The sequence below is a fragment of the Pan paniscus genome, chromosome 2, assembly GCF_029289425.2.
Source record: "Pan paniscus chromosome 2, NHGRI_mPanPan1-v2.0_pri, whole genome shotgun sequence".
Classification (NCBI taxonomy): Eukaryota; Metazoa; Chordata; class Mammalia; order Primates; family Hominidae; genus Pan; species Pan paniscus.
Window position 1 is genome coordinate 192301449 of NC_085926.1, and position 27215 is coordinate 192328663.

General features: G+C 46.7%; 2 protein-coding genes across 9 annotated transcripts in view; both read right to left on the reverse strand.

The window, feature by feature from the left end:
* Window positions 1–15082: 15082 nt before the first annotated feature.
* GP5 (glycoprotein V platelet) lies at window positions 15083–20965 on the reverse strand. The gene has a single exon (XM_055110995.2). It carries the CDS (start codon window positions 19564–19566, stop codon window positions 17884–17886), a length of 1683 nt encoding a protein of 560 aa, XP_054966970.1. The 5' UTR covers window positions 19567–20965; the 3' UTR covers window positions 15083–17883.
* Window positions 20966–23193: 2228 nt separating this feature from the next.
* Window positions 23194–27215, reverse strand: part of ATP13A3 (ATPase 13A3) — a 100074-nt gene continuing 96052 nt past the window's right edge. For all 8 annotated transcript variants that reach the window (XM_055110997.2, XM_055110996.2, XM_034957920.3 and 5 more), the window contains one exon: window positions 23194–26619. In XM_055110997.2, the coding sequence (XP_054966972.1) occupies window positions 26422–26619 (198 nt within the window). In that variant the 3' untranslated portion in view covers window positions 23194–26421. The remainder of the gene's footprint in view (window positions 26620–27215) is intronic.

Below are 27215 nucleotides of genomic sequence, written 5' to 3' on the forward strand. Positions count from 1 at the left end.
GCAGATCTTGGTGGCCATTGGCTGGACTCCAGGTGGGCACTCCGCTCGAGGTCTGCAGAGACAACAGGAACCAGCTTCGGCCTCCTCCCCCAGAGCCCAGTCATGGGGTCCCAAGACACACAATGAGCATAAAGCACCCCAAAGTAAAACCTGTCCTCGAAAAATTAAACATAGAGTTAAGCAACGTGTCCTGAAGCACCAAAGAAGGGAAAGATTTGCCCACCAGGATTGATTAAGGAGAGGTTCAGGGGGTAGGTGCAGAGCTTTGGAGGGTGAATGGGATTCTGAAAGGGCCGAGGAAGTGGGTGGGCCATCCAGCTGCAGAGCAGGGCTGAGCAAAGGCCTGGAGGCAGGAAGGGAGGCTATGGTGAGAGACTGAGCTTTCGCAGGTAGCTGATCACCAGGCCCTCGCATGCTGGGTGAGCCACGTGGACTTCTTTCTACGGCTGACTGGGAATCAGCAAGGGGAGTGAGTGCGAGGGTTTCGTTTATTTTATCAAGAGACCAGAGCTGGGGGCTGTGGCTCACCCCTGTAATCCCAGCATTTTGGGAGGCCAAAGTGGGTGGATCACCTGAGGTCAGGAGTTCGAGACTAGCCTGGCCAACATGCTGAAACACCTTCTCTTCTAAAAATACAAAAATTAGCCAGGTGTGGTGGCACACACTTATAGTCCCAGCTATTTGGGAGGCTGAGGTAGGAGAATCACTTGAACCTGGGAGTCAGAGGTTGCAGTGAGCCAAGATCACACCACTACACTCCAGCCTGGGTGAAAGAGCAAGACCCTTCTCAAAAAAGAAAAAAGAGACCAGCCCACCTGGCCCCACAGACCTGAGAAGCTGCTTATGCTTCTCATTTTCTCATTCAAAGCTCGGATATGAATGTTCTGCCTGACTGAAGGTTACACAGAAACACAGGGGCATGCGGGCTCAATCCAGCCTCCAGGACAGCCTGAGCCCAACCCGTAAGCTTGCCACATGTCTTTCCAAGGCTGTTTTTCAAAGAACCCTCTCATTCCTCCCTTTCAGAGAGGTTCAGAGAGTTTGAAAGCAGGCAGTTAACAGGTAGAGGTGGCAGGGGGACAGGGCTGGGTGCAGGAAGCAGAAGGGAAAAGTTCTCTTTGGCCTAAAGCAATTTATTCAAGTCGCATTTAATTGTATATTTTAATATGAGACTTCCAAATTTTATGCCACAATAAAGCAGACTAGCCTTTGAAATGATAAAACTAACAACCTCATAGTCCTCATGGCTGGAGCAGCTGCCAGCGTGTCACCGCGTGTAATTAAAGGTCGGCAGCTGTAAGAGCAATTGTGTTTTCCTTGATTAGTACATGAAGGAACAGCTCTGTTTTGAATGCCCTGCGTGACTGGAGGTTACACAGAAACACAGGGGCACGTGGACTCAATCCAGGGAGCCTCATTCCTCCACCTCATTGAGAAATTCGCCTTCCTCGTCACCTCCCCCATCCCAAATTCCTCTCAGGGAGCAATCCAAGAAGGAACAGAGAAATGCCATTAGCCCGATGAACAGGTTCAAGAAAGACATGGAAGGCTAGAAACCCAGAACATGGACCTTAGCAAGTCACTTCTGCCTTTGGGAATCAGTGTCCCATCCAGACAGTGGGGACGTCACATGAGATAACCACTTACGGCAGCCTATCAGTCTATGAAAGAAATTATATCTTTTTACCCCATTTAATCTGGTAAAGAAGGACAAGAAGGAGGGAGAAGGGAAAGAAGGAAGGAGAGAAGAGAGGACGTGAGGAAAGGAGACAGCCAGGCAATACTTGTTCCCAGTTCATGCTTGCATCCTCCTTGGCTCATTTCAGAGCTTCTTGCTGCACTGCCCGCCACACGCATGGCAATATAGTATTAATGTGCCCAGCCCAGACAGCCGTTCAACTAATGCTAATGAGCCTCCGTTCCACTGTCAGAGCCGCCACCTGAGTCCTTGGAATGACAGACCTTGTTCTCCCCAGCATGAGCCATTTCCTTCCTAGCAAATTAAGGAAAATGACGAGCTTGCTCCTCACAGCAGAGGACTCTGAAGACAGGAGCATCATGACTGTGCTTCTTAAAACTGAGCAGGTGGAATGAACAAGTGGCTGGCAGTGTGGATGCAGACCTGATGACAGGTGATGAAGAGGTGCGAGGTGCTGTCCAGGCTGATGTGGACGATCCCCCAGACTTACTCTGCTCTGACCAGCCCATCCCATCCCTCCGTGGAGGCCTTTCCTCCTGTCTGGAACGGAGCTGTGGTCCTCAGGACTGGGGACTGTCTGAATCAGCTTCCTGGTCATGTCAGAGTATGATGGATCCACCTATCCACTCGTTCATCTATTAGTGAATTTATTCTTACCCCTCCTGGCCGCAGAAAGGATTTGAGGCAATTTAAATAATAATAATAACAAGATAGCATAAATTAAAAGTAGGAAGCGGCCGGGCACAGTAGCTCACGCCTATAATCCCAACACTTTGGGAAGCCCACCCAGGTGGATCACTTGAGGTCAGGAGTTCGAGACAACAGGCCTGACCAACGTGGTGAAACCCCATCTCTAATGAAAATACAAAAATTAGTTTGATATGGTGGCACGCACCTGTAGTCCCAGCTACTCTGGAGGCTGAGGCAGGAGAATTGCTTGAATCCGGGAGGTGGAAGTTGCAGTGAGCCAGAGATCACGCCACTGCACTCCAGCCTGGGCGACACAGCAAGACTCCGTCTCAAAAATACATAAATAAATAAATACATAAATAAATAAATAAAGTAAGAAGCAAAGAAGGAAGAAAGACAAAAGTGAGAGACTAAAATCCTGCAGCCAGTGGCACACGTGATTTATGCACTTGTCTGTATGGATGCTGGGCAATACAAATATCCACTTATTTTTTTAAAGGGATAGACTTGGCTGGCATACAGTTTTGCCCGACTCTTCTCCCTGCCTGGAATGCAGAGGTGGGAGGAGCTGCAGCCATGGGGACAAATGCCACAGGCCACAGATGGCAGACGACGCCGTGGAGGTGCTGCACCGCCCTGGAGGGTCTGCCTCTGCACTCGCTCACTTGTGGGCAGGCACATGAGCACAGCCATCCCCGACTGGGCTACGCCAGCCTCTGCAGTGAGTCTGTTCCTCGCAGCCAATCAGGATGCTGATCCAGAAGGCAACTGAAGCCATGGCCAGCGGGAAACTGCCCAGGTGAGCAGAGATTCAGAAGGAGGGCGGGGCAGAGGCTTCGGGGCTCTCAGCGTTTAAAGGCTGGGAGAAGAGGTTGAGCCTGCAGGAGAGACCGAGGTGAGACAGCCAGAGACGGAGGGATGGGGAGGGGAACTCACCAAAGTGGGCCACGCCTTGGCCTCTAAGCTTCCCAGCAGGCAGTGCAGTGGGGAAAAGGAGATCCCAACCATTTGCATGGCCAGACGCAGGGGTGAGGGGCTGGAGAGGGGTGGGGTACCCTGGGCCGGGGCCAGACACAGGGGTGAGGGGCTGGAGAGGGGTGGGGTACCCTGGGCCCAGGCCAGACGCAGGGGTGAGGGGCTGGAGAGGGGTGGGGTACCCTGGGCCCAGGCCAGACGCAGGGGTGAGGGGCTGGAGAGGGGTGGGGTACCCTGGGCCCAGGCCAGACGCAGGGGTGAGGGGCTGGAGAGGAGTAGGGTACCCTGGGCCGGGGCCAGATGAGCATTTCTCCTCAGGGTCCTTGCACAGTGGACGCTTTGTCACTTGGTCCAAACGTCCCCGGCAACAGGCCTCCTAACAACAGAGCCGGGAGTGCCACGGGGTTGTCTCAGATTTTATCCACCACGTGACCCCAGCCCCTCATGTCCAGCTTGGGTGAGGACGTGTTGGAGGCCATCGGGAGGAGTGGATGAACTGCGTGTCTCCTTCCAGGATCTCTCCCTGAATAGTATTTCGTCGCACCTGAGCTTTTAAACATCAGGTGGCCGTGAGTCCGACCCTGACCTTCTGGCCAAGCGCTGAGGTGCAGGGCTTCCCCTCTCCAGAAAACAGACTCACCACACTGGAGTCGACATCTTCTGATGAAATCACGCCGCCTAAGAAGAGAGAGGCTTTCAATGCCCAACAAAGGAAACACTCGGTTAATCTGAGCAAAATCAGGAATTCCTCAGGAAGAAAGGAAGAGGCAGATGGGTTTCCAGCTGGGTATTTAAGTGACTTCCTATAATGCAGTCTATAAACGGAGTCCAAAGGGCTAGGCTCTGTTGAGGAGGAGGATGCCCTCAGGAAGCTGTGTGGCCTGGTTTCCTGTGATGAGCCCCTCTTCTCCCGCAGGCCCCTCCTCGGTAAGGGAGGTCCGGGGAGCAACCCAGGCAGGGGCATCTGTTGCTTCACTGGCTCTCACACCCAGTCCCTGAGCTGCCCAGATGGCTCTGGTCTCCCTGCTGCCACAGCCTCAGGGAAACCCAAGAGCAGAGTGGTCCAGGGGCACCAGGGAAGCAGAGAAGGTCCTTGAGTTCACGGCGCCATCGTAGGGGCACATGGATGTCCATGGCCTGGAAAGGAACCTTTTTGCTTTTTTTTATTTTTTTTGCAGTTGAGGGAACTGACTTTAGAGAAAACTTGGCCAGGGTCAAGCTGTGAGGAGCAACTGGGGGGTCCTCATTCATCCTGTCTCCCCAGCTTTGTGAGCGCCACATTCTTGCCCGCACAGGGAAGGCGCATTATCTGGCACCTCCTCCCAGAATCTCACTTTTCCTAGCACAACAATGGGAGGTCCCTGGGTTGTTGCAACCTTACTCTTGCCCCTGTGGATGGCTTGGATTAGGCGCTCTTGGAACAATCACAGTGAGAAAGTGCTTTGTGACTTGTAAAGCTCTGAGTGAGGAAGGCCCGCTGGGCACCCATAAGGCACTGCGAGGCAGGCTATCCCAGGACTTGGTCTCTCCCTGTAGCATTTAGGGTTACACATTAGGTCAACAGGTGCTATTGTACCTGAGGTCAGAGCTCCTCCAGCGGAGCCGTGAGGACAACAGCCAAGGTGCATTTCTGCAAAATGTGGTGAGGGCAGTAGGGATGCTCATGGGGACAGGGATGCCGGGGCGGGCACTTGCACCCTCTTCCACCTGCTCTGGGAAAGGGCCCTTTCTGCAGCTGCTTGAGTGTTCGGAGGGAGATTAGCAGGACTAGCCATTAAGGTACAGCCTGGGGGAGGGCAAAGGGACAGGTGACAAATGAGGTGTGTCTTTGAAAGGATGGAGGCAGACTGGACAGGGAAGGAAAGTGAGGAGTAGGGAGAGACTCAACTCTGGGCATCGGAGCATCAGAGTGGGAAGGGCCCTCTGGTCCAGTCCCTCATTTTAGATGGGGACACTAAGGCCCAAGACGGGAAAGGACTCCCTCAAAGTCACACAGCTGGTCAGTAGCAGAGGGATGATCTGAACCCCGCTTTCAAACATGACAGGATGGGCAGAGGGATGATCTGAACCCTGCTTTCAAACATGACAGGATTTGCATCTCGAAATGCCCCCCACTTTTCCATCTTCCCTAATCCCGTATCTGAAGCCTAAATATGGCCAGTGTGATCTGTGAGGTCCCCCCTTCTCCACTGTGGAGGACCAGGTGACCTCAGAGGAGAGTCACCTCACAGGGCCCTCCAATGGGCCACCTCGCAGGGAAGGAATGGATGCGGGAGAGTCAAGTTGCAATAAAGGAAGGGCAGGAAGGAGGGAGAGGTCAGAGGCCCGGAGGGGATGCCCTGGGCAGGGGGAGGTGTGGGTGTCCAGAGGAAGAGGAAGGAAGCGGTGGACCAGACACACACTTGGGACCCCTCAGGTGGGCAGGGACCAGCCCTCCTGTAAGGACTATTAGTGAAACTATAACCGAGCTTTTCCAAAGACAACTGGGAAAATAAAACCCGAAGAAGCATCTGTGGGCCAGGGAGAGGCCCCTTCCCTGGAAGAGCAAGCCGCAAGAAGCCTGCTGCTAGGACGGCTGGTGTTACATGTTTGTCTGAGGACGTGGACTGATCCCAGGGCATTAAGCACCCAAGCCAACTCAACGCCTGCAGATGGCTCTTCCTCCCAGTGCAGGTCAGCTCCGCAAGTCCAAGGCCAATGTCTCAAGTGACCACTGCCTGGGCAGCAAGTTACACCCACACCCACCCAGCGCAATCCAGGGCAGGGGTGGCCGACCGCAGACCGTGTGAGGTAGAAGGAGCATTTCCCAGCCCCATGCCTGTCTCCATCAAATGCTGGAAATCCTTCTGGCTGTGGTTGCTGGGTCTCGGCCTGAGCTCCTCCCCGGGTAGGAGCTCATGGCCCACATGGTGGCCACTCCGGCCCTGGAGGGTGCTGACCAAGGTCTTCCTTGGACGTAGACAAAATCTAACCCCCTGTATTTCCTACCAATTTGTCCTCATTTTGTCCTTTGAAACCACATAGGACAAGTCTCCTCCCTCTTCCTTGTATCACCCCTTTAACTGGTTCAACCCTGTAACCAGCAACCCTGAATCCTCTCTTCTTCAGGCTGAACACCCCTGGCTCTTTTATCCAGTTTCCATGTGGCTGGGTTCCAGTTCTTCACCCCAGCACCTCCCTTTCTGCACTCTACCCTAGTTATTTTCTACTAAACTCTCTCTGCTTGCTTAATGGTGGCTCCCAGGATTGAACAGAACATTTGAGTTGAAGGCAGTATTTTATTTTATTTTATTTTATTTCATTTTATTTTATTTTATTTTTTAAGACAGAGTCTCACTCTGTCACTCAGGCTGGAGTGCAGTGGCATGATCTTGGCTCACTGCAACCCTCACCTCCTGGGTTCAAGCAATTCTCCTGCCTCATCCTCCTGAGTAGCTGGCACCACATGCGTGGGCCACCACACCTGGCTAATTTTTGTATTTTTAGTAGAGATAGGGTTTCGCCATGTTGGCCAGGCTGGTCTCAAACTCCTGACCTCAGGTGATCTGCCCGCCTCGGCCTCCCAAAGTGCTGGGATTAGAGGCATGAGCCACTGCGCCCCGCCAAGGCAGTGTTTTAAATCCTCCCTGCTCTAGGGACTTAAGAAGGTGGCTTCTCTACACACCCCTTCTCCTTCCTGTTAGCCCATGTCTTGACTCCCTGACCCAAGCTTCAAGGACCCAGACAGGAAAGCCACGCTTGCTCAGAGGCAAAAAATTATGAACACCTGTGGCTCATAAGAATTAAATATGTGTGACAAATCCTGATTTTCGAACACCTTTATAATAAGAAAGAAGAATATTGAGCTCTCTTAAGAGTAGTGGAGTCAAAAGGGGGGCGTGCCCCAGTACCACAGCAGGTGTTGAAGGGACCCTGGGCCAGGTCCTTGTCTGGATGCCGGCTCATGTGTGACATGTTGGGCCCGTCAGGGGAGAGTTCACCCCGAGCACCTCCTACGTGCCCAGTTCTGTGCCAGCGCCATGGGAGAGAAACTAATTAATACATAGCTCTTACCCCAAGGAGCCCAGTTAGGAAATCAGCGCATAGAGAATTACAGTGAAATGTGCTAGAGGCTGGGATGCAGACACCAACGTCGCGAAGGTTCACTTCCTATCGTGGCTGAAACGAGGGATCACAAACCCGAAACAGATGTCACCGGGCTAACGTCAAGCTGTCAGCAGGGCTGCATTCCTGCCGGAGGCTCCAGGGTGAACACTTTCCTTGCCTTTTCCAGCTTCTGGAATCTGCCCACACTCCTTAGCTCACAGGCCCCTTTTCTCACCTCACAGCCAGCAGCGTCCCGTCTTCAAATCTCTCTGACTCCCCCCTCCTGCCTCCTTCTGTCCCTTACGAGGACCTGAGGGATCATCTAGGATCAGCTTGTGTCTCAAGATCCCTCACCTAATCACTCCTAACGAAGCCTCTTTTGCCATCTGAGGTAACATATTCACAGGTTCTCTGAGATTCGAAAGGGGACATTTTGGGCGGCCATTATTCTGCTCACCCAGGGAACAACTAACTCGGGCTGTGGGAAAGACCACATTTGAAAGGACCCTCTAAAGGCTCTGCAGGAGGCTTATGCAGAAACAAAAAGGAAAAGGAGATTTATAAAGAAGAATACGCTTGCCCAAAGCATCAAGGCAAGAAAGCACGGCTGGTGTTTGTCCTTTTTTTGTTTGCTTTTCTTTGTTTACTTTTCCACAAAGAGCCAGCATCTGCCTGATTGCCTCCGGTGCTGAGAGGCTCACGACTTTCCTAGAAACCCATCTTCTCTATTCAGTCCTGTTGACAGCTCTGAACTGACGATCTTCCTTAAATTGAGCCCTGATGTTTTCACAATCACCGGAAATGTTAGTAGACCTCACAATGCCCAGGAGTGACTTAGCTGGACCACGGTGAAGTACTGTGCAGTGGGAGGATCATGGTAGGCAGGGGGCCTGGCATATCCAGGAGGTTCTCTGAGGCTCATCCTTGGAGAGATTGTGTTCTTCTTAAATGCACCTGGGCAGGTGGCCAGGTCAATGACTTAGCAGAGCAATACCATTCTCAAAGCTGGGTGCTCTGCGGAATTTCAGACGCCATCTCCTCTACTCCTTTGCTACAAATCAACTCAAAATAATTTGAACTGAGAATGAATTTGAACTTGAGCTTGAAGGGACAAAACCTTAGAAACCCTGACATTTTCCATTTCTCTTTTGATGTCACTGGGAACATAAACTGCTAGGGGCTTAGAGCTGAGGAGGAGGCCCAACCCTCTTGCCTTTGTCCTGAGAGCAAGCTGGGGTGCTGGGCAGCCTCAGGTAGGCCCTGCAGTGGAGGTCAGGTGGAGAGGATGGGAGCTCTAGGCTGTGGGGCCTGTGAGGGAAGGCTTGCCTGGAAGGCCTCCTGCACCCCTGCTAGCTCTCTGCATCTCTGTTAGCCTCCTCATTCCTGGGTGTCCTTCATGCTGCGCAGGAGTGTTCTGGGTTCTGCTCCAGGGTGTGGCCAATGGGGCAGACCCCTGCCTTCCTGGTGTACCAGTGCCAGGAAAGTCTCTCCGCTCAGGTGCACCTCCAGTTTACAATGCACTTTTACATCGATTGCCTTCTTTGGCCCTCAGAACACCCTGGTGTGAATGGGGAAACTGAGTCAGTGGCAGAGCTGAGACCAATTCTGCAGTTCCCAGCACACAAGGATGCCTCCTGTGGGCTCCGGATGGCTCCTGTTGGGTCCAGGCTGGGCCTGCTGTCAGTCATGGCTTGCACCTGCCTTTCTATCTCCTTTCTCTCACTTCCTTCTATCCCATCTGTTTGTCTCTCCACTCATTTTTCTCCCATATTCCTTTTTATTCCCACTGCTTTTCTCCATCTCATCATCCAAGACCTCCAAAAATAATGCTTAATTCTCAGGGAGCCCTCACTAGGCTTAGAGGACTAGAACCCCTGTAAGGTTGCAATGGTCTATGACCACGAACATGAGTGTCCTCCTGGCACTTGCATCCCCCTGGCCAGTAGGGCCTGGGTTGGCAGCTGATCCAGTCCATGCCAGGAGAAGCAGTGGGCAGTGAGGGCAGGGGTGAGTAGCTCTAGGCCAGATGGCAGGAGACGAGCTCATGTGACAGCTCTGCCAGTCATAACCTCAGATGTGTCACTGCCCCGTCGTGGACCTCAGTGTTGTCATCTGTAAAGTGAAATAATAATACCTACCTCCCACAGGGGTTGGAAGGTTAAGAAAACTGACTTCGTGATGCCAGGTATGTATTAGGTGTTTAATAAAGGTTCATGGCCGGGTGTGGTGGCTCACACCTGTAATCTCAGCACTTTGGGAGGCCAAGGCGGGCAGATTTCTTGAGCCCAGGAGTTTGAGACCAGCCTGAGCAACATGGGGAGACCCCATCTCTACAAAAAATAAAAAAAATAGCTGCATGTAGTGGTACATGCCTGTATTCCTAGCTACTCCGGAGGCTAAGGTGGGAGGAGTGCTTCAACCCAGGAGGTTGAGGCTGTAATGAGATGTGATCACACCACTGCATTCCAGCCTGGGAGGTACAGCCTTGTCTCAAAAAATAAAAACAGCTGGCTGTGCTGGCTCACGCCTATAATCCCAGCACTTGGTCGAGCTGGGCAGATCACCTGAAATCAGGAGTTCGAGACCAGCCTGGCCAACATAGCAAAACCCCGTCTCTACTAAAAATACGAAAATTAGCTGGGCGTAGTGGCACATACCTGTAATCCCAGCTACTCGGGAGGCTGAGGTATGAGAACCACCTGAACCCAAGAGGCGGAGGTTGCAGTGAGGCAAGATGGCACCACTGCACTCCAGCCTGGGCCACAGAGCAAGACCCTGTCTCATTAAATAAAATAAAACGAAATAATAAAAGTAAAAATTGGCTGGGCATGGTGGCTCACACCTGTAATCACAGCACTTTGGGAGGCCGAGGCGGGCAGATCACGAGGTCAAGAGATCGAGACCATCCTGGCCATCGTGGTGAAACCCCATCTCTACTAAAAATACAAACATTAGCCGGGTGTGGTGGCGGGCGCCTGTAGTCCCAGCTACTCCGGAGGCTGAGGCAGAAGAATGGCGTGAACCCGGGAGGTGGAGGTTGCAGTGAGTGGAGATCGCACCACTACACTCCAGCCTGGCGACAGAGGGAGACTGTGTCTGAAATAAATAAATAAATAAATAAAATCTAATAAAAATAAAGGTTTCACTGAGTGTGGCTGCAGCTGAAACACAGAGCCTCCCCTAACCCCCAGAGCCTGGACTTGGAAAGATCCATGCTGGGGTCATCAAAGCCAGGGAGCACCTGGAAGCATGGACAGGGAGGTGGAAGGCGGGCGGGCATCAGGGGCAGATGTTGCTCATTGTCTTCTTCCTCTAGGCCTCAGCCTCCAGTACCCTGGACCCGCCCACTGAACTCAATGAATGTTTGTCTCTTTACGATGTTGATGGAATCATCCTGTAACATTCCAGGTGTCTAATGAGGGTGTGCACAGCTACTGGGCAGTGAGTCCTGGTATCGCCCTGCCTTTGGCACGCCCTGTAGCAATGGTGATTGTTTAAAAGCTGGGAAGCCCAGATTGACTTCTCCCAAAATAGACTCCGTCACTTCGGACGTCACGGAAGATTCAAAGCCCAACTTTTGTGATGGTCTCAGAAAGTGAAGTCAATGACAACATGCAGTGGGGGAGAGGGAGGAGACAAAGTGAGGAGGAACCCAGGACAAGGAGGACCCTACTCTGCCCAGGAGAAGTCAAGGAAACTTCTAGAGCTGGAAACTCAGAGAACAGAAATAGTTGGACTTTCAGTTAAAAACAAACAAACTGATGAAACCCAGTTAGCTCTTCTCCCTCCAAAGACCTCACTTAGATGGCAGTAAAAGAAATTGAAATGGTATTAGCCCACAATGTCACAGGAATGGGAGAGGATCAGCAATGGACTGGAGAGTTCAGCAAGTTTATGGAACAGAGCAGTTAAGGAGTAATAGATGAGGAAGAGAAAGCTACAGCCAGTGTGAGCAGAGAGATCCCGTCTACTCAATGGAACCCCAGAGAGGCATGAAGATGGATTATACCAGGTACGATGTAGAAAAGGCATGATCTGTGGGAATAAAAGCCAGGGAGTTCTTTAAAAGCTATTATAGTATAAGGCACGGTTGTGTCTGTTCCCATCCTTAGGAAAACAAACAAACAAAAAGAAATTGCAAGATCCTAGAGAAATAACCCTCTGCAAACATTCTGGCTTGTAGAAGTTCCCAGTGTAACACTCAGCTTGCTCCCCCATACCCTAGAATGAAGTTGATAACCTCTGCCAGTGTGCACAAAGATCCCAAAGTCAGTTATTTTTATTGCCTTACTTTAAAAATATGAACCAACAACCAAGGGTTTAAGAGAAGCAAGCAAGCAAACAACAACAAAATGAAATACCAGAGAAAAAAGATGTAGTTTAGAAAGGGGAACTTTGAAAACTCAATCTTAAACTCTAGTATTCTTAAAAAAAAAAACAAACTGCATCCATAAGACAAGAATAAGAGTCTATTTTTAAAAATTAACAGTGATTGCAGAAATTAAAAATACAATTGCAGAAATTAACATTTTTACGTAAGTGTTGGATGGAGTTGAGGAGTCTCTCAGAAGGTAGAAAAAGAAGGTAGAAAAAAGAGACTAAAAAGATGAAGAAAAGAAAAAGCAAAAACAGATGAAAAGAGAGGACAAAGGAATTATCCAAAAAAGTATAACAGAATCTCACAAAAGTTAAAAGACATGAGTCTCCAGAGGACCCTGCAAATGCCCCTTTGTGTGAATGAAATAAAGAGCAATGTATGGCAAACATCAAATCAAAATCAGAACAGAGGACATAGAGAAGATCCTAAGGATGGCTGCCAAGAAGAAGAGAGGTCCCCTGTTAACAATGACAACAAATTCCCACCAGCACCCTTGGTGCAAGATGATCATTTGAATTTAGAATTCTCTTCCCAGCTAAACTAGCCATCAGGTATGAGAGAATAAAGAATATAGAAATTTGCTGGCAAGGACTCAGGAAAGGGGATATCCTTTGGATCCCTTTTCCTAAGTAGTTGTAAAATGAGGGAGTAGAAAAGAAAGAAGACATGGAATTTGGGAAATTGTGGAAGCAACCAAGGAAAGCTGAAGATCAGTTCTAGGAAACAGCCAGATAGGCGGCCGGAGTGGTTTCTAGAAATGCTAGAAAAATGAAGGAAGTGCTAGAAAGGAAATGTAATGACAGTGGACTATTTGGCACTATAGTAAATAATATTTACAAGGAAAACATATGAAGTCTTTTTTATTCATTTTCAAGTTTTTCCACAGTCACCAAAATTTTAGCTATAAGAGAATACAAAAGTGATCAGTCTTGACTGAAACTGGGAGGTGGAAGAGTAGATGAGCATGGGACAAATAGGAACATAGATGTCAGTGCACAGAACAAGGCATTCATAGAGACCATCTGCAGTTGCTGGAACAAGAAAAAGGTGAACTTTAAAGTTACAAATGTAATCACTGGAAGGACTACATATAGTGCCAGAACTTTTAAGTTAAATCACATGAAACTTGTTTTTCGTTGTTGTTGTTGTTTTTGAGACAGAGTCTCGCTCTGTCACCCAGGCTGGAGTGCAGTGGCATGGTGTCGGCTCACTGCAACCTCCACCTCCTGGGTTCAAGCAATTCTCCTGCCTCAGCCTCCCGAGTAGCTGGGACTACAGGCGTGCACCACCATGCCCAGCTCATTTTTTTTATTTTTAGTAGAGACAGGGTTTCACCATACTGACCAGGCTGGTCTTGAACTTCTGAGTGATCCGCCTGCCTCGGCTTCCCAAGAAACTTGTTTTTTAGGTCAAAAATGGTTGAACATCAAAAATGTAATACAATTCAATCTAACATGAGCAGAAATGTATAATATTGGTAAATTAAACTATTAAAAGTTTTTAAATCAAATCTTATTTTATTTTTAAATTTATTAAGAGATGGAGTCTCACTCTGTCACTCAGGTTGGTGTGCAGTGGCATGATCACAGCTCACTGCAGCCTCAACATCCCGAACTCAAACAATCCTCCTGCCTCAGCCTCCCAAGTAGCTGGGACTACAGGAGCGCACCACCATGCCCAGCTAACTTTGTATTTTTTGTAGAGCTGGGGATATGGCTATGTTGCGCAGGCTGGTCTCAAACTCCTGGGCTCAAGCAATCCACCCGCCTTGGCCTCCCAAATTTCTGGGATTACAAGCGTGAGCCACTATGCCTGGCCTGGACTGGCATTTTAGACATCCTCAGGGAATATGAAGCTTCAGCAAAGCTCAGGTTATATTCTTACGAAAAGCATTAAATTATTTCTGTGTTTTATATAGCAGGTCCCTTCACTTTTTAGAGAGTAGTAAATCTAGCTTCTTTGTACAGACTTACAACTTATCTAAAGATTTCATCTTTTTACCTCATATTTGGGAGAAATTTCATGGATATATGTTGTCTGTTTTCCTATGCCTTCTAGCTCAAGCAACATATAGATCAATGTTAATTTTTTCTTTTTTAGATCTTATAAAAAAAAAAGCCAAAAAACCCACAATTCTTTGAAGAACGAAAGGGGGAAGCCAGCTGCCATGTCATGAGGACACTCAAGGGGTCCATATGGCAAGGACCCGAGGCTGCCTGCCGTGAGCCAGCAGGGAACTGCCAACAGCGTGAGCGGGATATGTCGGAAGCAAATCCTCCAGCCGCAGTCATGATGATTAGAGCCCCAGTCAAGATTTTGATGGCAACCTCATGACAGACCCTGAGCCACAGTCACTCAACTAAACTCCTCCCAAATTCTTGACCCTCAGAAACTGTGACGTAATGTATTTTATTGTTTTAAACCACCAAGATCTGGGGTACTGGTTATGCAACAATAAATACCGAATACACACATACAATAAAACCAGGCCACGAAGGTTTTCCAGGGGATTCTACAACACGTTCAAGGAAAAGATGATCCCAGTTTTTACGAACCATTCCAGAGAGAACGTCCCCACCCACTTTATGAGGCTGTATAACCTGATACCAAAACCAGTCAGGGATATTATTTTCAATGTATAAGCAAATCTCACTAATGAACAGATAGTAAAAGTTCTAAACAAAACAGCAAGCTGAATTCAGCAATATATTTTAAATACACATAGCATGGCTTGGTTTACTTCGGGAATGCAAGAATGAATTTACTTTTCCAAAATCTATAAATTTATTCACCATTTTAACACATTGAAAAAGAAAAATGATATGAGCATCTCAATAGTTAAGATAAAATGGATAAAATCTAACTTTACTGATTATTTTAAAATATACTTAGCAACCTCAGACTAGAAACATCACATTTATTGATGAAACATTAGAGACCTACCCTTTGCAACCAAGATGGTTCTAAGGATGCTCACTGTTCTGCTCAACATTATAGTGGAGGTTTTAGCCAGTGCAGGAAGATATTTTAAAATAGAAAAATAAATCAATAATGGGTGTAAGGTTTTAATAGGAAGAAGCAAATTATCAGAATTATTACTAGACATAAGATAATTATGTAAAAATAAATTACATTCTTATATATTGGTAATAAAAATTAGAAAATACAACTTTTTTTATTTTTTTCTTTAGAAAATATAACTTTTTAAAAAGATGCCATCTACAATAGCAACGACAAATCAAAAAAGAGGAAGGATACCTAGGAATAAATCTAACAAAATCAGTGCAAGGTTTCTTTTTTATATATACTTTAAGTTCTAGGGTACATGTGCACAACGTGCAGGTTTGTTACATATGAATACATGTGCCAGGTTGGTTGGCTGCACCCATTAACTCGTCATTTACATTAGGTATTTCTCCTAACGCTATCCCTCTCCCAGCCCCCCACCCCCCAACAGTCCAGGCGTGTGACGTTCCCCGCCCTGTGTCCAAGTGTTCTCATTGTTCAATTCCCACCTATGAGTGAGAACATGCGGTGTTTGGTTTTCTGTTCTTATAGTGAAGGTTTTTATAAAAAACATTCTAAAACATCACTGAAAGATTTAAAATGACGTAAATAAATGGGAAGATGAACCATGCTTACTGGCAAGAACACTAGGTATTGTAAAAAATACAGATTCTTCCCCAAATTAGTTTTAAATTTACTGCAATTTTTTTTTTTTTTTTTTTTTTTGAGATGGAGTCTCGCTCTGTCGCCCAGGCTAGAGTGCAGTGGCATGATCTCGGCTCACTGCAACCTCCGCCTCCCGGGTTCAAGTGATTCTCCTGCCTCAGTGTCCCAAGTAGCTGGGATTACAGGCACCTGCCACCGCACCCAGCTAATTTTTGTATTTTTAGTAGAGACGGGGTTTCACCATCTTGGCCAGGCTGGTCTCAAACTCCTGACCTTGTGATCCACCCACCTCAGCCTCCCAAAGTGCTGGGATTACAGGCGTGAGCTGTAAGTTCTATTAAAATCCCAGCAGGGTTTTTCAATGGAGTTGACATGCTGACCCTGAAATATTCATAGAATTGCAAAGAACCAAGAATAGAAGAAAAACAAGGTGGAGAGATGACCCTATACCAAAAATTATTAAAGCTCCAATAATGGAGACCGTGAGTCTGGTATGGGACTAGACAAGTAGACCAATGGAGAACCCAGAAACCAACTCCCACAGCTGCAGAACCCAGAAACAAATGCCACGATCCAGCTCTCCTGCTCCACATCCACCTGGTGGTGTTGGAGGATCCATTGCTCTGGACTGTGAGCACAGAGCCTGGCCACCCAGGGCTGAGGCCATCCGCAGGGGAAGACAGACTGATTTGAATGTAACCTCCAGTATGAGAAAGTTCGGACTTACCCTTATACACAGAGAAAAATAGCAACTCAAAGCCCTTCTTTAGAAATCATGATGCCAAAAATAATTGCTCATCCTTTAGTAATAATAGCTAACATTCATTAACATGTATTGTCTGCAGGCCGCTGGGCTAAGTCATTATATGCTTTATTGCCTTTAATTCTCACAAAAACTCTACGAAGCAGGTATTATGTGATCCTGTTTTAAGGTTCAGGAAACCAAGGCTTAGAGAATGTAAGCAGGTGTCTTACCCAAAGTCCCATGCAGTTAGTAAGTGGTAGAGCTGGGATTTGAACCCACAGTTGTCAACTTGCCAGCCCCTGTTTTAACCACTGCCTCTCACAAGCACAGACATTCAATTAAAACAACAAAGGTTTTACGGCTTTCAGTCGGAAGAACAAATGAGACTGTGACAGCAGCTGAACTAGAATCAAGCTTATCATTATATTCATGAATACCAGTCACATGTTAACTGCTCCATAAATGCTTGTAAAATGAGGTGGCAGAGTTCCAGGAAATGCAAATCAATCCAGTTTCAGAATGGCATGTTGCATGGATGTAAAGCAAGTGGAAACTCACAGGAGGCTCAGGAAACACGCTGGACCTACACTGGGCACCTGGAGGGAAGGCTCTGTGTTTTCTTCCTCAGCCTCACAGAAGTCGCTTATCCTGAAAATGCTCATGTATGAATGGAGTCCAGTGCTCTCCCAAGTAGCCCATAGGTCAGAGAGACATAAAGTGAGAAAAATGGGGCAAGGGAAAAAATGGCAAGAGCTCTACTTCTCAAATAAAATTCGATAAAGAGGGCCAGGTGTAGTGGCTTACGCCTGTAATCCCAGCACTTTGGGAGGCCAAGGCGGGCAGATCACTTGTGGCCAGGAGTTCAAGACGAGGAGTTTGAGATCAGCCAGGCCAATATGGCAAAGCCCCGTCTCTACTTTAAAAAGTACAAAAATTAGCCGGGTGTAGTGGCACACGCCTCTAATCCCAGCTACTCAGAAAGCTGAGGCATGAGAATCACTTGAACCTGGGAGGCGGAGGCTGCAGTGAACTGAGACGGCCCACTGCACGCCAGCCTGGGCCACAGAGCTAGACTGTCCAAAAACAAAAACAAAAAATTAGATAGAGCAACAGCCTATCCTTTCCCTCCAGGAAAAGCCATCATCACTTGGATGGCATGTGTTCCTTTATCCACGCATTGATTTCACAAACATTTACCGGCTTACTCTGTGCAGGAGACAGGCCCCGGCCTGGAGCTGTCCCCTTACTCAGTAGACACTGAAGAGGCCCCTCTCTCCACCAGACGCCAAGCCAGGCACAGCGGGGCAAGGATGGGTCCAACACAATCCAGCGCCCCCGGCAGTGTCAGCGTACACCCGAGTGGGAGCTGGGGAAGGCAGGCAACCACAGTTTACAAACGTAAAGCTTAGTTTCGAGGAACGGGCGGGGGACAGAGAGAGGAGGGGTTGCGGGCCTGTGAGAATGAAGAGCACAGAGCGGAGAGGAGGAGGAGGGAAAGGAAGGCGTGGCAGTGAGAGAGAAGAGGAAGAAGAGAGGAGGAGTGGGGAGGGGAGGGGGAGCAAGACAGCGGCGGGTCTGGATTCCCCTCCGAGCCACATCTGCTCAGGTTCTAAGTAATTAGAAGATTTTCCCATTGGTTTAACCAAGGGCTCTCTCTCTGATTAATTTTCGAAAGAGTTGGCCGATTTTAATCATAGCAAACACGATGATCACGGTGATCATGGCCTGAACAGCTAAAAGCAGAAAATAAAACCCCCAGAACGGGCTATGATCTTCACCTTTGCCCGTGGTCACGGGCTGGGCCCACACCCAGGGTTCTGAGCTGTTGGGAGCCAAGGCTGGGTGGACAGGGGCTTCCGAGGAGCTGTCCGCAGCGGGGCGGGGAGGCGGGCCCCGGGGGCCCGGGCACTCCGCGTCACCCCCCGGCAGGGCCCAGAGCGGCAGGCCGGCGTGCGCCCCAGGGCCTGCGCACCGTGGGGGCTCTTCCCCGCCCACGAGGCCTAGGTGCTGCCGCAGCCACCCCAGGAAGGGCCCCAGGCCACAGTCGCAGCGCCAGGAGTTGTGCCCCAACAGGACCTCCGTCAGCCGGGGCAGAGCCCCAAACACGTCGCCAGGCAGGGTCTCCAGCTGGTTGTGGTCGAGCTGGACGCTCTCCAGGCTGCTGAGATTGCGGAAGAGGGCACGGGGCAGGGCGCGCAGCCTGTTGCGGCGCAGGGACACCTGGCGCAGCTTGCCGAGGCCGCGCAGCAAGCCGTCGGGGAGGGCGGTCAGGCCGTTGGAGTGCAGGGCGAGCACCTGGAGCTCGCCAAGGCCCTGGAAGGCGCCCTGCGGAAGCGCGCTCAGCCGCGGGCTCAGAGTCACCCCTAAGGACCGCAGGCGGCTCAGGTTGCGGAAGGCGGCGGCGGGCAGGGTGCGCAGCTGGGTGCGGTTCAGCCACAGCTCCTGCAGGCCCCCCATCTCCCCGAAGAGCACCCCCGGGAGCTCTGCCAGCGGGTTCTCGAACAGAGTCAACAGAGTCAAATTGTGCGAATGAAGAAAGAGCGCAGAGGGGAGAAACGCAAGGTGGTTTCTCGAAAGCGTCAAAGAACTGAGGTTTGGGAGCCGGTCGAAGGCCCCGGGTGCGATGGAACGGATGTGATTTCGGTGGAACTGCAGCTCCGTCAGGGCGCCCAGGCTGTTCAACAGCCCCGAATCCAGAGACACAAGGCGGTTCGAGTGGAGCAGAAGTCTCTCAAGCTTAGCCTGTGCTCCAAGCAACCCCTTGGGCAGGTGGGTCAGGTTGTTTCCCGATAAATCCAACAACTTCAGGTTCTCCAGATTCGTGAAGAGACTGGCAGGAAGGAAATCGAGCTGATTCTGGTTCAGAGCGAGCTCCTGCAGGTTAACCAGTTTCTGAAACATGTTTTGGTCAATGCCCCTTAGCGCATTGTGGTCCAAAAACAACTGCTCCAGGAGCACCATCTTATCCAGCAGCGCACCTGGAAGATGCGTGATTTTGTTGCGCGACAGCCTAAGGGTTTTCAGTTTTATCAGGTCACTGAAGGTGCCGGGGGCAACGGCGGAAATGTGGCTGTCGGAGATCATGAGGCGCTGCAGGACGGTCATGCCGCTGAAGCTGTGGCTCTGCAGGACGCCGCGGCCCATTCCGAAGAGCAGGATGTGCGTGAGGTTGGTGGGCAGGCCCAGCGCGGAGATGCGCGCCACGTCGCCCCCCGAGCACTGCGCGGCGTCCCGGAAGACACACTTGCAAGCTGGCGGACAGGGGAAGGGCTGGGCGCGCAGAAGCCCGAGCACCGCGCACAGTAGAGTCCCCCTCAGCATGTCTGAAAAAGCAACCGTGGGAGTGTGGTCAACACACAGGAGCGTTCGCGCCCGTACTGAACCCTGGGATCCTGCACTTTGTGCAGAGGCACAATCCTTTCGCCAGAATTCTCACTCCCTCTTTTCTTAGGACTACAGATTTCCCTACGTGGTGAAAAGACACTCATTCTACACTGCGTGGTCTCATGCTTTTGCTTTATTGATTTTCCACTCTCAGTTTAAAGCATTGAGATTACAGAGTTTTCAAGCTACCGAATAGCCAATACTTTAAAATCCTTACATAGAGAATTAAAATAATCATTCTCACATTCAAGCTCACAGACATCACAAAGCAATGTCCATTGTGAAAACGGCTCTGCTCTTGACTTTATAACTTACCCTGCATTGGCTATAACCAACAGTCAAGAAGGGAACAGCAAAGTCTGCAGCCACCACCATCTGATTCTTTTGCTCACAATCATGCTATTTCCACAGTACCAAGTTACTCTATTAAAACAAAGGACACCCCCAAAACAGCGAACACCTTCAATCAACAGCCAACAAAAGCATATAATAATACCTATCACTTTACGCCATGCATTGTTCTCAGCTCTTTATTTATACTATATGCATTTAATCCTTACAATAACCTTAGGAGGTAAGTATATTATCCCTGATTCAAGGATGAAGGCACAGAGGCACAGAAATGCTCAACAGTATAACTAGGGTCACATAGAATTTGAGGGTAGTATTTCTGACTTAGCCATAAACATAAAGAGCTACTATTTCTAAGATGCTTAACTAAAGGTAATACTCACGGCACTGAATTTTCTGTGAAATGCACACCATACTACTAACCTGCCAAAACAATGTTTCCTAAGCGAAATTTTACATAAATTGCTTCTCGTGCAATTTTACTTCTCATGCACACACAGACTAAAGAGCCCTCTAATTTCCTATACTAATGTTTAAAATATTTGGCCTTACCTGAAATGGTTCCGCACTCCAAAGTAACTGAAATACTTAGAGCTCTACATGTGATTCGACACTTTCCAAAGGAAGAGGGTGGTATCCTTGCATCCTGAGGATAAAGACTTTACCAGAATAGGTCAGGAAAGGACCCTATCTCAGAGCCCATGTTCTGGTTTTTAATGACAAATATCTTCAAACTGAGAGACCATATATAACCTGATTCCTACTGTCAAAGCCAAGAGCAGCGGGGAGGGTTTTTCCATAAATGGCACAATATAACTCTATGATGCCAGGGAAGTTCAGTGATACAGCTGGATCACTGCAGTAGCCACACCCCTAGATGGGCCACACTTCCCCTGGGTCTTCCTTTTCATGCCACATGGCCCTAATTTTCCACCCAGGTTTTTTTTTTTTTTTTTTTTGTATGTGTTGTTTTTCTTTCTCCGCTTAGCAATAAAGCTAAGAACATTCTCAAATCCTCCATTTTTTTCTTCCTTTTGGGACTAATAAGGCTAAGAACATCTTTGAACTTGTTCAACAATGGCATTGCTGGGTTGCAGGATGCTCACTTGTTCTTTTTTTTTTGGTGGGGGAGGGGGACCCTGTCGCCCAGGCTGGGGTGCAGTGGTACGATCTCGGCTCACTGCAACCTCCTGCTCCCTGGTTCAAGCGATTCTCCTGCCTCAGCCTCACAAGTAGCTGGGATTACAGGCACACACCATCATGCCCGGCCAATTTTTTGTATTTTAGTAGAGACGGGGTTTCACCGTGTTGCCCTGGCTGGTCTTGAACTCCTGAGCTCAGGCAATCCGCCCGCCTCGGCCTCCCAAACTGCTGGGATTACAGGCATGAGCCACCACGCCCGGCCGCTCACATGTTCAGTTTAACTGGGGAACGTCAAACTGCTCTCCAAAGTGGTTGTATTGGTCTACGATGACACCTGCCATTCGTGAGAGTTCCTGTGCTTCCTCTCTGCCCACACGTGGCACTTCCTGCTTTTTGCCATTTCTATGAAAGATATCTCAGCATGGTTTTAACTTTTCCTTTCCCTGTTTAATGATGAACTTGAACACCTTTTCACATAATTAAGGCCCACTTGTGCTTCATTTGAGAAAGCTGGGTTTCCTTTTGCCCATTTGTCTATAGGCAAAACGTGTCTACGTGTCTTTTGAACACACTGATAATGCTGTCTGCATTAAGACTTCTATCCTTCAAGACACCATAAAAAAGGGGAAAAGATAAACCACAAACTAAAGATATTTGTAACACCTATAGCTGACAAAGACTTAATGTCAGAAGATATAAAGAATCATGGGATCCAATCCCCTTTGATGCAGCCTAATGCAGTCAGAGCCCAGTAAAGGCTGGGTTGACTGAAATCACCTTCAAAGTCACGCAGCCCTGGACCACAAGGAAGAGCCACTGCCTCTGCCAGGTATCGCGGGAGGTCTTTCAGTTCCGATCAAGGAATGCAACTCCAGAGCCCTGAACTGCTACACTGGTGACCTGGTAAGTCCGTCATGCATAGGCACATCGAGTGAAAGCCTCCCCACCCCCTTGCCCATGAAAATGCCAGGGAGCCAACATGACAGACTGGGAAGGTGAGCTGTGAAACAGAGTAAGATGCCGACGGCTCAAATTCCTGTAGCCCTTCTTTAGCCTATTTCCCCAGGAAAACCTCCAGTCAGAATGGCCTCTACATGTTGTCCCTTAGGAAGACACTTTGATTGTCCAGGAAGGGAAAAGTAGGTATGGCAGTTGCAGAGTGGGGGAACACTCTTAGTCCATCCACTGAGCAAGTTGATGAGGTAATGAGAAGTATTTGGAGCAAGGAAGTTGACAGCTCCAGTGCTTCCAAGTCTTAAGATTCTATATCCATTACCAGGTCAGAAGTCTGCTGTAAAACAGTTACCTGGCTTAAGGGGCTTGGCTATTCAAAAGCAGGTCTGTGCCTGGGTGAGATAAGCCTTTTTCCTCTGAGGGAGACTCAGTGGGCCGGGCACAGCAGGGAGCAACCACACCCCAACTTGGACCACGGACAGTCTCACTCAAGCCCCTAGGACTCCCTGTCCCTTGGCACTGATACAGCGGAAGGAGAGACATGCAGAACTGTGCCCACACCAGCAGGCTGTGGGGACAGGATCATACATGCCGCACAAACCATAGCGACTGTTAAGAACTTGAGCTAAAGGCAGGCAGGCCCTCACCCCCCGAATTCATCACACCACAGCCAGCCACATATTCCCTAGCAGGGGCTCCGTGTCTCCCGGAGCTGAGCTCCACGGAAACAACTCCCACCCACACACAAAGGTCCTGTCTTCTCTGGGATTTTTACAACCATTTTCTCTCTCCATGGTATTAGCTTTTGGTTTGATTCTCCCAACTATTAATAGATTATAAGTCCCTACTCTTCTATTTCACCATTTCCCTCAGACCTCCTCGCATTTAACATTTGGCTCTACATTGCATCCGCCTGCGGGGTTTCCCCAGGATGCTCACACACGGCATGATATGCAGAATGTTGTTCTTATTTCCTTCAAAATCCAGTTTTTTTTTTTAAAAAAAAAAAGAAGGAAATGGGGAAGTATTATTAGGCAGGAAAATAAATCCACAAACGGCAGTATTCATGACACTAGAAAGCAAACAAATGAATAAAGACACAGAAAAAAAGTGTTATTTCATTCATTAAAATTTTTATTTTGAATAGCTTCAATCAAAAAAGGTTTCATAAGATTATTTACAATGCTGAATGTACAATTATGAATGTATGCCTTTTTGACAAGAGGGTACCATTCTTGAGCAGCAATACAATTTTAAAAATATAAAGATGCAGTATCATTTCTGATATAAAGTTACTTAAAAAAATCCAAGGTCTTAGGGAATTCACAAATCATAACTAGAAGTAACTTTTATTAATTTAATGTACACATAATTACCAAATTTTAATACATTAAAAATGTGTAAATGCCCACAGACTGTACAAAAATTAACACCCCATTTTGTTAAAAGTTCCCAACCACCTCCCACCATAAATATACAAAAACCTATTTTTAGATATGTCAAAATTGCATGCATGAATATTTTCTAAAGCTTGAATTTTGCTCTTCACTGGATAATGTTATCTATAGCTGTTTCTGTAACAGACTACATAAACATTGATATATTATTTACCATGCCTTTGAAACTGTGCAGGACTTTCATAAACATGGGGAACAAAATAAATAGAGTAAAAACTGCAACAGTTTTGTTTAGATGCAAGTGCAATTTGGAAAGCTTTCGAATTTAAGGATTATAAAACTACTATAAAAGTATTTATTCTGTTGTTGGCTTAGCCACTTGTATTCAAGCATTATTTGCAGCATTGCTTTACAGCAGTTGGTGCTAGAAGATACAAAACATATAGTTACCACTATTTATACTTGAGGGAGAAAAAAAACTTTAAACAACCCTGAGGGAGACACACATTAAAAATCTTGTTATTTATTTAAAAAGTTAAAAAGTTACATATCATTATTTAACAATTACTTTCCCAGACATTTCTGTCCTTTAAGTATGTGCATAAATAAAATTTAAATCAGCAATATTCATCTTAATACATCAAAATAATATATGTACAGATTTTAAAATTTAGGTCTGTATAAACTCAAATAATTTAATGTGAAATTCAGAATCAAAATTAATGTAATGGTGACCTACGAGGAAGACTCAGTCTATCTATGGCACTGAGTAGAACCCACACCTGGCTTCACAGGCATTCTTCAAATAACATTCTCAACGTGAATAACCCACCTTGTCTATATTCAAATCTAACTTCCTACAAATGCTTTTCCATCCACCTAAACACCTCATTCCTTTGAAAACAATATGGACAGAAGAGAAATAAAACCCTTATTAACTCTAAATGTTAAAAAAGTGGGGGGGGGTGTCAAAAATAGCTCTTTATGATCATGCTCTTAAAGATGTTAAATACAATCGGATAATTGAATTTTTAAGCTGCTACTTAGCAATTACTTTCATTATATGCTTCAGTACTTAAACCAAAGAATAAAATGCACAATTGTGGAAATCACTGAAGAATAACACGAGCATATTTGAAATTAATATGGAAATTATAAAATGATCCAGAGAATAAGTAACTATAGAAAATAGTGCTAATTCACAGCTCAAGAGGTCTAAGATGCATAGCTTCATAGAATCATTCATGGAACAATTGTTATCATCTAATGTGTATTAATAGCATATTATACATTTGATGGAAAACTTCGATTATATTTTTGCAGGAATCATCAGTGGCAATAGCAGTAACAGTGATCCTGAGTGTAATTTCTATTTTTCTATAGTTACCAAACATCATCCAGGTCTTTGCAGCATAAAGAGTGAGAACCATTTGGTCCTAAAATTCTAGGTAAAATTTGGTAAATTTGTAAATATATGTTGGGAAAAGAATGATCAGCTAGAAGTAGAAAGCACGAGCAAGCATGTTACTGGCTCTGGAAGAACAGAGAACAATGTCACACTGTTTTCATAGTTTAGCGTCCATTTTATAGCACGATCAGTTTTCTGTGTTGTGGTAACTGTGGGCGTTGCCAGACTGCTGGATCCACCTATAAAAGGTGTTTTTTAAAAGTTACCTTAATTTTGGCAAGAATTTAAATGTTAATCAGGCCAAACACAAAGGTGAAAAATGTTTCTCCACATCTCTTTTGGCTCAATGAATGTCAATTTTTTATTTCCTCAATTTTTTTTCTCCCAGAAATTTCCGCATCAAATATGCTCATTTGTAACGATCCAATTCAAAATAGACATGTTCTGACCTCTGGCGCCACCTAATGGCATAAAACAAACTCATCAAATTCATATTGCTTTGAAAAAACGGCAGCCATTCAAATCCAGTATTTTTTAAGCCTCATTATTGATAAGACAGAGACATACGTCAAACCTCAAAAAATTTTATGAGGTAAAATTCTAACTTAAAAAAACTATTATCCTATGTCTTTAGGTAATTGAAAACATAGAAGAAAATTTTAAAAAACCATTTAAAATAACACAAAGCCCGACAGAAACAAATTTGAAGAAACGTTAAAAGATGAATCTACATCTACTGCCGAAAGAAATGAATCTTATTTCCTAGTGAAAAAGGTTCTACAACATTTAACAGAAGCAAATGAGACTGCCGACACCACACATAGCACAGCAGCCACTTAAGAGCTTTGAGAGGCGTCTCAAGAAGGCAGTGAAGCACCTTGCTGATTAGAAAAATAAAACCCAGGCAGTTTGTACAGAAAATATAAAACCAGAAATGGAGATTACCTGAGTTGTTCTATAAGCAACACCATAAACACTCATTCCTAACTCTAGACCATCATAGGGAATTGGCATATGTTTATACACAATTCTTTGGAAGAAACACTGGAATCAAATGAAAACAGGCTTTCAGTATATTTTCACTGGAGGCTAATTAACACTCATTTTCTTTTTATCAATCACAAACTTAGAGCCTGTATATAAACACAGACTTCTCTAACAAGAGGGTTGTGAGCATAAATGTGAAGAGGTAAACTGGTCTCAGAAACTGATGTTGAAAAACCACCAAACACCAAACTTCTCCTGTACCCAGTATAAAGAATAGCACTGAGTAACAATCAAGAAAATTCTGGAAATGTATGTAATATTTGGGTTACTGAATGAAGATATAGGACTTTATGGATTGATTGTTAATTTAACTGTTAGGACGATATATTTTTCTGTTTTTATTTTAAGGAAGAGCAAAGCTGTCAAATAAGCTACTATATCAGAAGGGACATAAACTGAACTAGTGCCATTCTGACACACAGGATCAGAAACTCCTAAAATCACACATTCCTGAATACTGCTATCAGCAATACCACTGAGACTGATTCACTGCTACGTTATGGTGATGATTTGACATGATCCATTCTCCTTAACTAAAGCTTTAGCTTCTGTGGTTGTCTGAGGTTTTGGTGGCCATTCTGGATCAACCAAGAGCTCCTGCGCCAGATACATGTACTTTGCCTTTGGTGTCTTCTTTCTACAGCCCAGGGCCCAGGGTAAGCAGCATTTTCCCCACCGATCCACTGACTCCTAAGAAAATAAGAAAAAAACAAAACAAAACACCCCAGTTGATTAAAGGCTTGTCGTTTTAAACAGGTTTGTTAAAGCACACATTAGCAGAGAAAAATAAGAGGAAATGACTTCTGAGCACAACAAATGGGGGAAAAAAAAAATCCATGTTAAAAAAAGGCAGCTTTGGCCGGGCGTGGTGGCTCATGTCCGAGATCCCAGCATTTTGGGAGGTCGAGGTGGGAGGATTGCTTGAGCCCAGGAGTTCGAGACCAGCCTGGGCAACACAATGAAATGTGTGTTCTTTTGTTTTATTTTGTAAGGGCAGCTTTCAATTATTTAGGAACTGATTATTCTTTAGATTAGATTTTTTTGGGGGGTATAATCAATATGATTTACTTCATTTAGTTTTATATACCTATACTCTTGTGTACTAATACATTTTAAATAACTTGCAGATATGGATTCTTTACCACAGAATATCTAATGTATTAAGAAGAACTTTAAGCCATTCAGAAAGAGAAAACATTTTTAATATTTAATTTGAAAATCTTCACATTCTGTCCCAAACTATCTTTTGGTACTATTGCTCCTGGCAACTTAGCCGCATGATCATT

Excerpts from the sequence above, each read along its gene's own strand:
- GP5 (XM_055110995.2), bottom strand. The coding sequence starts at position 19,566 with ATGCTGAGGGGGACTCTACTGTGCGCGGTGCTCGGGCTTCTGCGCGCC.